The sequence below is a fragment of the Centrocercus urophasianus genome, unplaced genomic scaffold (assembly GCF_019232065.1).
Source record: "Centrocercus urophasianus isolate 14NV4802_14NV808 unplaced genomic scaffold, USGS_Curo_1.0 seq_33, whole genome shotgun sequence".
NCBI lineage: Eukaryota > Metazoa > Chordata > Aves > Galliformes > Phasianidae > Centrocercus > Centrocercus urophasianus.
Genome location: NW_024884900.1, coordinates 4504946 through 4515476, shown reverse-complemented (window position 1 = coordinate 4515476; position 10531 = coordinate 4504946). Strand labels below are relative to the sequence as shown.

At 47.5% G+C, this 10531-nt stretch overlaps 1 protein-coding gene across 2 annotated transcripts; it reads left to right on the top strand.

Moving 5' to 3' along the window:
• Positions 1-64: 64 nt before the first annotated feature.
• On the top strand, positions 65-8588 carry SERPINF2 (serpin family F member 2). 2 transcript variants are annotated; one of them, XM_042830429.1, is made up of 9 exons: positions 65-168; positions 2197-2260; positions 2960-3022; positions 4009-4408; positions 4705-4848; positions 5034-5237; positions 6072-6214; positions 6769-6973; positions 7552-8588. In XM_042830429.1, exons 1-9 carry the CDS (start codon positions 158-160, stop codon positions 7875-7877), a joined length of 1560 nt encoding a protein of 519 aa, XP_042686363.1. In that variant the 5' UTR covers positions 65-157; the 3' UTR covers positions 7878-8588. The 2 variants fall into 2 exon arrangements, with proteins under 2 accessions (XP_042686363.1, XP_042686364.1); XM_042830430.1 differs by lacking the exon at positions 65-168 and adding an exon at positions 1015-1122.
• Positions 8589-10531: the final 1943 nt, after the last annotated feature.

Sequence of the window (10531 nt, the reverse complement as noted above, 5' to 3'; positions counted from 1 at the left end):
AAGTGCGTGTGGGGACGCTGTGTGCAGGGCTAGGTGTGCTGGGGGAGCCCAGGAGCAATGCTGCACAGTGGCTGTAGCTGTGCTCTGGCACCCAAGGCTAAAGCTCTGCATTCAGGCATCGCTTGTGTTCCTGGAGGAGGGATGCTGTGAAGATGCCATGGATGTAAGGTAGGATTTTCCATTGCAAACGATCTGCTTTCCAAAGGGAAGTAGCTCCCCGTGTTGCAGTGCTACATCCTGGTGTAGTTTCTGGTAGCAGAACACAGATCTGGGCTTTCCATTCCTTCCCACTGCTTGGGGTGTTTGGAAACCGCGAGCCTATTGCACGAAAAGGATCACTGCAAGTGCTAAAATCCTTAGGATCGCACCGAGGACAAGGCCAGAGCCATATCCCATGCTGGGAGGGGATTACTGTTCTTTCTGCATGCAGCACAAAACCACATACGCCTGGACAGCCCTGCTGGAGTTCTGCCTGGCCCCGAGCCTTTTCCTCTATACAGCGCAGTGCTGTGGGGCCTTGGTTCCTGCTGTGCCCTAGGAAGGCACCAGCTGCTCTCAGATGCCTATGCATGCTGCCTGGGTGTGCTGCTGTGGGGCCTTGGGCACCCAGCATCTGCTGAACACAGAGCCTCGTGTTTGCTGCAGCATCTGGGCCAGAGGGAGGAAGCATCCAAGGCTTTCTGCAATGAAAATTTCAAAACCAGAGAGCCCTGTGGTAGTAAATACCAAGCCCTAGATTTGCACTGGACTTATGAATAAAAGGGTGCATTCCCAGCACAGGGAGCAGTGGAAAGCAGAGCTGCTGCTAGGAACAGCTGGCATTTCCCATCAGCACAAATGTGATTCAGTGCTGGTAAACTCAAGGTTAACGTTGCCTTGCAATGACAGCATCATAAAGTGTCTCCCCATCCCCAAATACACCACAGGCTCCCTCTCCTGCCCCAAACAAATGTTTAACGGGATGCTGTAAGTCAATATTTGCCTGCCAAATTCTGAAATAGGAGGTGGTGCTGAAGGTCGGCGGGTAGGAGGGCTGGGCTGGGCAGGAGGCTGTGCCCCACACAGAGCTGTGTGTCTGGCTAACAAAGGTGCCAGCTCCAACGTGGACACCAACAGCCTCAGGTAAGGAGAAACTAAGGAGAATTTGATGGTAAATGGGGGCTCTTCCAATGAGCATTCGTGGTTTTATCAGGGAGAGAGTGAACCTGGTGGAGAGTTCAAGGTTTGGCACCGTGGGGGGGGGGGGATAGGGGTGTTTGGAGGGAGTTGTGGCAGCAGGATTTTGGGTGAAGGGGGATTGAAGGTCTCAAGTTTTGCTGCCTCTCCTGGGCAAGCAATCCCAACCCAGTGAGTTGTGGGTTGAAGCTGGGATTGCTCCGGGGGTGAAAAGCAGCCCCAGGAGTTAAGTGGATAGCAGCCATGGCGACGCCTGGGTTTTTGGCATGTAGTGTTTAAGTTAAGGAGAAGATGGGTTATTTCTGTTTGAGCAGGAAAAGTAGTCGGTCAAAGCTGTGGCCAGGGAGTGGGTGGGGTTTCATTGACTGCCCTGGAAGCTCCCACTGTCCCATACTGGAACTGGAGCGCGGGGGTGGGAGAGGCTGGGTTTGCCAGCAAAGGGGGAAGGCAAGTGCTGGGAAGGGGAGGACTTTCTATTCCAGGACTAATTGCTGGTAAATCCCTCTGGTGTCTTTCTTGCCTTCTACCTGCAAAGCCCCTTCCAGGCAGCACTTGCTGAGGCAGGTCAGTAGCTCTTCTCTCCCAGCCAACACGATGCTGTGCCCACACCTCCATAGTTTGCATAGGGAAGGAGCAGAGGCTCTTGTCCTCTCCCACATGCACAGCGTGTGTAGGACTGATTAGGGAAATACCATTTGCAATCCAGATGAATGAGGGTGTTGGGGTCAGAAGCACAGGTTCCAAGCACCACAGGGTCATGTAAAGAGTCCGGCTGTGGTTACGGCTCTGCTCTGGTGCAGGTCCCTGTTCCTCTCTGATTTCGCTGCCTTGGCGTTGGACCCAGGAGTCCTGTGTTGTTTCTGTGCAGCATTGTTCATCTCCTTCTTGCTTTCTGCAAGCTCCTGCGCCAACCTGTTTGGCCAGGTTGATAATTTTCTCCCTGTAGACCTGACTAGGCTCAGCTTGCTGCTGCCAGGCAGCTGGAAATAACTCCTCTCACGGCTGGTCCTTCTGTTCCAGAAATATGGTGTTGCTCTGGGGTCTGTTGCTGCTCTCCCTATCTGCTCTGCACAGTCATCCAAGGGTAAGTTGTTCCCCTCCAGCCATCCTTGGGTTCTCTCCAAGCCAGCATAAGGCAAGGGCAAAGAAATTGTGCTCCAGCCTGCGGGGCAAACACTGCCCAGTGCTTCTGCTGAGTGGTGGAGGAGATTGCTCCTCTGCTGTGGAGTAAGCCTGCACCCCAGCAGGGAAAGCTTTCTCAGGTTTTCCCATCTAGGATTACTCTAGATATCTCCATTACCCAAGTGGATTTCTGCAGAAAATCTTTGGAAACTTGGCTTCAATTGTTTGTAGTGACCGTGACATTCACTGTTCAGCAGGACATTGTTTTAATAACAGCTTTTTTTTTTTTTCTCCTCTCTCTCTCTCTCTCTCTCTCTCTCTGTTTTAAACCTGGATCCCTGTCAGATCTGAGATTGCAAAACTGTCTACAGAATACATTATTTTGTACCCTTCTGACCCAGTCTCTTTCTAAACAAATCCAGTGCTTGCAGCCTCCCCCAGCTCCTGCTCCTTTCCACGTCCCCTCACTGGACCCCACAGTCTCCATTTCTGCATCCTAAACTTGCCCCTGTTTTCCTATAGCACCTCAGGACTGCTGCAGCCAGACTGGTGCCAGTTTCTGACCTGGCCCCAGGGAAATGTGTTAGGAGTGAAGGCAGAGTCAGCTGGCTCTGGAAATTCAGAGGAAATATCTGAAAGCTGACTTTGTTTTTCTTTCCAGCTTCCTTTGGCACAAGCTGTTGAGCAACAGCATCTCTCCTCAGACAAAGCTGTGGATCTGAAGGTAAGCAGTGACTGGTTCCATCCAAAGGACTTGCTGTTATACTGTGATACTTGCAGTGGTTTTCCAGGATGAGCCCAAGCAGTGCAATTGAGCAGTGTCAGTGCAATAGGAAAGTCCATTTTGTGCACTTCTCTTCCTGCCTCACGCACTGCTGCTCTGCTCCTCTGTGTTGGAAGCTCCAGACGAGGCAGCTGGGCAGCACACGGAGTAAATGTCAGTGTTTGTCTGCACGGGGATGGGTAAGTGAATTATTTCACCTTTGATAAGGGAAGAGGAAGAAATGAGCTAGATATGAGGGTGAGAAGAAGGAAGACTCATAGCTGATGCTACCCATTGTGCCTGGCTCTGATAGTGCAGCGCTCCTGCAGCAAGGGAAAGTCATCCGGATACTGGTGGGAACAGAAAGATCTGATGGAAAAAAAAAGAATGTGTTTAAGGGCATACAAAAGTGAAGACAGTAGCAGCAGTGCTCCAGGCTAAAGCTTAGACAACTGGAAAATGAGGAGTCTGGAGAGAAAAGGGATGGAATAAACCAGACGAGTCAAGAAGAGACAGATGCCTGGAGGAGGATCTGAGCCAAAAAGGATCAAGGCTGTGACAGCAGCACAGGGTGCTGACCAGTGCATGAGGCAGATCTGCAGTCCCAAAATATGTGAGAAGGTGAAATCAAGGTTGAGGAAGATGGATCTATAAACAGTGAAGCATAGGACAAGTGCTGAGCAGGTGGTGGCTCCTACCCCCACAGCCTGGAGGGGGTCCTGAGGGCAGGAGAGGAGGAACCCCCACTCATGTCCATTTTCCTGGCATAAAAGATGTGGTTTTCCCAAGTCATCGAGGTGCTCTCAACATCAGGGTTAAAAGACGAAGCAAATACTCCGTGAGAGCAGAGATGTTATTTTCTCAACCTGTTTAATTATACAGTCAAACCCATTAAGGAGGTAAGACTCCTGCTTTCCCAGTGCTATAACCTTCTCATTTCTCCCCAGAACCTGAAAAGTGATGGAGATGAAGAATCTGCTCTGCCAGGAGCCATCCCAAGCCTGCCAAATGCAAAGCTGGCAGACACCTGGGAGATCTATGGAACATCACCTTCCATCTCCACATCAGCTGAAACTGGGGATGAGGAGAGCCCAGGAGATAAAGCCACAGCTGGGGCTGTCAGCTGTCGTGAACAGGAACCCTTTGGGAAAACCCTCTCTTCTGAAGAGGAAGGAGAGGATGAAGAGGAAAGCTGTGACATAACTTGGAGGAAGAGCCAGAAGTTAGCAAATGGGCTGATGAGGTTCAGCATTGATCTCCTGAGAGAGGTCCAGCAAGAGTCCAACGGGAACAACGTGATCCTGTCTCCCCTCAGCATTGCCCTTGCTCTGTCTAACCTGGCACTAGGTACTTACTGTAACAGCACTTGTTTCTGCCCTTCCCTGTACCCCTCCCTGCAGATGGAGGCACTGGGAACCAATGTGCAAAGCTCAAAGATTAAATACGTCACCTTCTACTTAATCTCATTCTTGCAGCTTTAATTAGGTACTATTACAATTGAAGCTGCCCTCAGAGGGCTCCTACTTTCACATTTCTCTAATCTCTTGCACGACACTGTATGTCTCTAGAATGAGGCACTCAAATTAATGCCCCTGTTTTCTACTCCATAGGCATGAACTAACAGGGATTTCACTTTGCTTTAGGAGCAGCAAATCAGACAGAGAAGCACCTGCTGGAGGCGATGCACTTGGAATCCATGCCCTGTCTCCACCACATGCTAAGCAGCCTTCGCAGGAGGCTGGCAGCATCCATGCTCAGCCTGGCATCACGTTTGTACCTGCAGAAAGGTGAGAGCTGGCACAGGGCAGCCATGGGGATGCAGGACAAAACTTGGTGACAGAGTGCAGTGCCATCCTGGGGAGGTCTGTTTCCCTGGGTGCTCTCCCTGGGCAGTGGCATGTCACTGGCTGGCTTACTGAGTGCACTTTTAGAAGGTCTTGTGACTTCCTATGCAATTCTTCCTCTCTGCCAGGATCTGAGGTCAAAGAGGAGTTCCTGGAGGAGTCGGAGAAATTCTATGGGGCAAAGCCTGTGACCCTTTCTGGGAGCAGTGAGGATGACCTCACGGCCATAAACAAGTGGGTAAAGGAGGCAACTAATGGGCAAATACCCACCTTCCTACAGCAGCTCCCTGGAGACACAGTGATGCTGCTGCTCAATGCAATCCATTTCCACGGTGAGCTCCATAGGCCTTACTTCTCAAGCCTGATCATCTCGAGGAATAGTTAGAAATCTACTATTTTTTCCCACCAACGCTGTAGCTGCATGGCATCTCCTTTCATTGCTTCCTGGTAGTCAATCTGCTTGTTCTTTTCTTGTTCATCTGCTGTTCCTCTTACTTTGATTTCTTTACAGTAACGATCCCCAACTGTTTCACAAGTGCTAAAAATGTTACTTGACTGCAGAGCCAGAATACAGCAGGTGGAACCTGTGGTATTTTTGCATCCTGGGTTCAGGATCCCAGACAGCAGCACATCACTGCTCAACTTAACCAAACCAGGTCACGTGCAACCCACTGTGCACCAACCAAACAGCTCAGAGGCAGCTTCTTTGGATTCCTGACTACAGATGGTGGTTGGGTACATCTTCCTCTTTTAACTTCCTGAGGGCTGTGCATCAAAACAAAGGCCAAACACTTCCACGGTAAATCTGCAAATGTTTTTGCTTGGTTTCGGAGCAGTTTCACTGTACACAGCACAAAGGCAACACTCCTCATTTTCTCAAAGCACTTAAACATACATTGCTTATCTCCACAGCCTTCAGTCCCACGCTGGGGCATCAGGATTAATCCTAGTTCCTTTTGTTATTCCATAATACCTCTGGAAGATAAGGGCTTCCAGCTGCTAGGGTTCTTGCAGCCTTGGTACTGCCTTCACTGCATTCCTACCTGGCCACTTGCTGCTTTGTCTGGGAACTCATGACAGGAAGGGTATCAGCTAAGCAGTTCTTAGGTCCTGTTTTCCTGCCCCAAAAGGAAACTTCATTGGATTCTCAACTTGAATTTTGACAGGGTTTTGGAGGAATAAGTTTGATGCGAGTTTCACTGCACCAGATGCATTCCACCTCGATGATGATTTTGTGGTTTCGGTTGAGATGATGAAAGCCCAGCGGTACCCCTTGAGCTGGTTTACACTGGAGTCCCAGGACATTCAGGTGCATGCAGGTTTTGACTGGAATTTCCTCTTGCTGTTTTATTTCACAGCCTCCAGCTATTCTTTCCAAAAACCAAGTACTTCTTAGCAAGGATAGCACACATAACATCTTAATAATTGTCCTTTGTGCTTACTTCCAGTAAGAACGTTGAATTTCTGCTTTCAGTTTATGGAAAAAAAACACAAACAGGTATTCCCACTAAGTGAGAACTAATGGAGTTTTAAAGCTCTGAATTAAAAATGAATGAGGAAATAATGGAAGGAATTCCCCTAAACAATGCACTGTTGGAATCCTTCGTGATGCAGCTCAAAGTATGGCTATGGTGTCTGTGAGCTTCCATCCTGACACACGTTCCTTCCTTACCGGTCTGTGGCCAAATACTAAAATCTGATGCTGCTATTCCACCCAACCTCCCCCCTTAGAAGAAATTGGACACTTTCCCAGCTGTCCTATATCTAGGTTGGCTCTGTAGACAAATCAGAGTGAATTCAAAGCATCACTTTCTGGTGTTTCCTTCTTCTTCCATAAATTCTTCTGGTTGGTTTTATTTCCAGGTGGCCAAGTTTCCCTTTAAGGGTAACATGAGTTTTGTGGTCATTGTACCAAACCAGTACACCTGGAATACCTCTCACGTGCTGGAGAACTTCCCTTATGGACAACTATGCAGGCTTTTCCCCAAGGAGGTGCCCACCACAGTGAAGATACCCAAAATAAAACTGGACTACCACCTGGAACTCAACAGTGTTCTCAGTCGCATGGGTAAGGCCTCTAACAGGATTTGTGTAGAATGAGTGAATCTGATCAATCTCTGTGGCATATGTTCGCTAGCACTAAAAACTGCCATCCTTGTTTCCAAAGCTGTGCCTCACAGCTTGCTCCAGATAACATCAAAGCCCTCCACATTCCTTATTCCTCTCCTCCTCCTTACTCTTTGCTTGCCTAGCACCAAATGTTTTGCTTCAATGAGACGATACTATTGAGAAGGCAGCATTCACTTCCTTCCCATCTTTACAAGCTTCTCCTATTCGTAGCCAAGACCAACTTCCTGCCATGTGTCAACTTATCTCTTTTTTTTTTTCTAATTGCAAAATGGATCCAGAGCATAAAAACTGTCGAGAGAGATTGCAGATCACAAAACTTAGAACTGAGAGCTTACTGAAATGAAACACTGTGCTCTGAGTCCCAGCATGAGAATAAACAGAATTCACTTTGCTTTGCAAGCTGCTTAAAAAGAAATAATAACATATAACAACAGATGAGGGAACTGCTTTCTTCAGCCAGCTTTGACAAGAATCAGAGCTGGTGGGAGAGGTTAACTTAGGCTCGTTTCTCTGCAGGCCTCCAGGAGCTGTTCATAAGCCCAAATCTACAGAAGATCTCAGATGAGCCTCTCTTTGTGTCCAGCATACAGCATCAATCTGCCATGGAGCTTAAAGAAGATGGGGTGGAAGCCTCTGCTGCTACCAGCGTCATGATATCACGCTCGCTGTCGGCCTTCAACTTAGACCGGCCCTTTATCTTCATTATATTTGAAGAAGAAATGGGCATCCCACTTTTTATAGGCAGTGTAAAGAACCCTAACCCCAATGCTGCCCCCCAGATAAAAGATCTACAGGACTTGCCTGATGCAACAGATGACAACGAGTACCCCATGCCCAAATAAGAGAGGAGCAAAGCCTGTGTTCTGGGACTGCTACTTGACCCTCTGGACCAGCTAAGAGAGGCTTCCTACCACTGGTGATCTCCCTTTGAGGCCACAGAAGGCAATTCCTTGCTTGTTTTCCTTTCCAGATCCCTACAGACCAGTCCTGGGATATCCCATTCCAGCCCTGATGAGCTTTTCTTGGCTGGAGCTTCCCTCTGCTGACCCTGAAAAGCTTGCTTTGCCTCTCAGTCCTGGAAGGGAGATTTCTGTGTCCCCAGACTCTTATTAGAGTCTTCATTAAGCTCTTATTAGAGTCCAGCATAGCCTGAAATCATCATTAGCATCTGGCAGCTTGGATAGCAGCCAGAAATATTAATATGGCTCTTCCTTCCTTGGTTCCTGTGAACATGCCTTCCTCACAGTGTTCCTCTATAAACTGCCTGTTTGTACCCACCTAGGAAATGACCTCTAAATCAAGTGGACTAGGAACCAGTTGTCTTCTCTGGGATGAGTCAGAGCCACTTCAGGCACAAGCTCTTCTCAGACACTGCCTTTTCCCACTCCTTGGCTATTAGGATCTGCTGTGGGAGGGTCTGCAATGAGGGACTCGGTCCCTTTATCTCCAGTCCTGTTCCTGGAAAATAATTCTGATTTTTCAAGGCTTATTTTATAAAGCATTTTTTAGTAATTTTTACGTTGGCAGAATAATAAAGAGTAAAGCAGAATGCATTTGCTTATGGTGTTGCCTTGAAAGACTCAACAAGGAAAGGGAACAGGCAAGCAACTTGAATAATTGCAAAGATTAGGAGAAAAAAATAGCCTGGGCATGAAAGATACAACATCAGGAGGGGCCCTGCAAAGGAGCTGCTCTTTGCTATGCTTTGTCACAGAGGATAAGGGAGGCTATGAGGTACAATTGCTAATCAGTGAAGACTGTCAAATAAGTGCTAGCTCACTTGCAGAGTGTGCTTGACTCACTTGTTCAGAGCTGGCTCTGCGAAATGGGCAGAATTCCTTGAATTAAGGCACAGCTCCCTGGCTTCTTGTTCTAAGGCAGCTGTGCACAACTGCAGCAGCCTACCAGGTAGAACTACTGGGAACCCTCCACCCCACAGAGCTAGCCATTCCCACTTGAAAACGTTAGACCAACTCACCATTGCCTGCCATGTTGCAGTTATTTATATGTTACGCTATGGTTGTCCATAGCAGATTCTGCTTCCAGACTCCTTCAGCCTCTGGATAAAAAGTATGGTGCTCTGTTTTTGTGAAATACCAGTTACACAGCACAAGGGCCATCCTTCTGGCAGAGTTTTCCTAACTGTCTTCCCTCAAAGGAAGGAGCAGAATGCTTCTGGGAGCCTCCGTCCCTGAATAGTCTGCACCATCTGCTGGAATAAGAGAAGGACTGACTCACTAACCATGAATTCCAGGGACGCAGGAGACTTTGGAGAATAAAAAGTACTGGCTCAAAGCTGCAATTACACATTTCTTGTAGTCTAAAAGAGGAAAAATGGCTAAAGATAATGCCCACCCCTGTGACCAATGCAATGACACATCCCCTTCAAAATGAGGGTGTAATTATGGGGCCACATAATTCCAACAAGAAAACCCACAAGAATCTAGCTCTACTCCAAAGGCATAGCTCTAGCCCACAGGGTACATTTCAGCTCATTTATTTATACAGATTCATCTGGAACATTCAGAAATACCATCCCATGCCTTGGGTAAGTCTTGCTTTCCTAATGCAAGGTCATTCCACTCTGTTGCACTGCAACCTGTGCAAAAGTGCAAGCCCTCCTTTACACAACTCTGCCCTCCAGTGCCCTTTCTTCTGTAAGGTTTTTTTCCCCCTCATTCTCAGGTTCCTGAACAGCTTTGGTTTTTATTTCCTATCTTCCTTCTTTCTGCCATTCCTCCTCCTCCAAGCTATTCTTGTCAAACTATTAATTTCGTCTTATTTGTCAGTAGAGCAGCCTCCCATGACTGTGCTTTGGTGCACAAATGATGGGTTACACCAACCTTAAGACTCCACTGACTCTGCAGAAGAGGCAGTTTGTAAAATGCAAAGTAATATTAATGTCTCCACTCAGGAATTTCCACTTCGCTTTCCTAAGCCTTCATGTTGACTGAGCTCTGTCCTGAAGCAACATGACCAGCACAGAGCATCTGCTTCATAACTCACCTGCACCACCGGCTGAGAATACCAAATAAGCCTGAGTATCTTTAATATTACACAGGTTTTTTCTCACTAAACCAAATTCATATCAATATCAGAGCTTCCACACCGCTGTTCAGGCAGCATATTGTGTGCTCTCTTGAATCCGAAACAACCAACAGTAAAATACTTCTATTGATTTAACAGAACTGATACTTATGTAATGAGAAGCAGGGGATTAACAAATCCACCACTTCAGGGATATGCTTGCTCTACCTGCAGGAATAAAACTTGCTGTAGGCTATAACATTCTATGCAATCGCTACTCCAATTTAAATGGTTTTACACCAAGATTTTATTTAAAAACAAGGGTTTTCATTTGAAGATACACACAAGATACAAAAGTGTTCTCTGTGTTCTTCCACAAAATGTATTTTAATACCGAATTTGTATCAAGAAGTGACAAACATCAGAAGTGATCTCCACAGCTCACGCTCTCATTTTCCAGCAGACGATG

Bases quoted from the DNA above. Each gene is read 5' to 3' on its own strand.
- SERPINF2 (XM_042830429.1), top strand. The intron at 6,215-6,768 runs GTGCATGCAGGT...TTTTATTTCCAG, and splicing joins TGGAGTCCCAGGACATTCAG to GTGGCCAAGTTTCCCTTTAA. The intron at 6,974-7,551 runs GTAAGGCCTCTA...GTTTCTCTGCAG, and splicing joins CAGTGTTCTCAGTCGCATGG to GCCTCCAGGAGCTGTTCATA.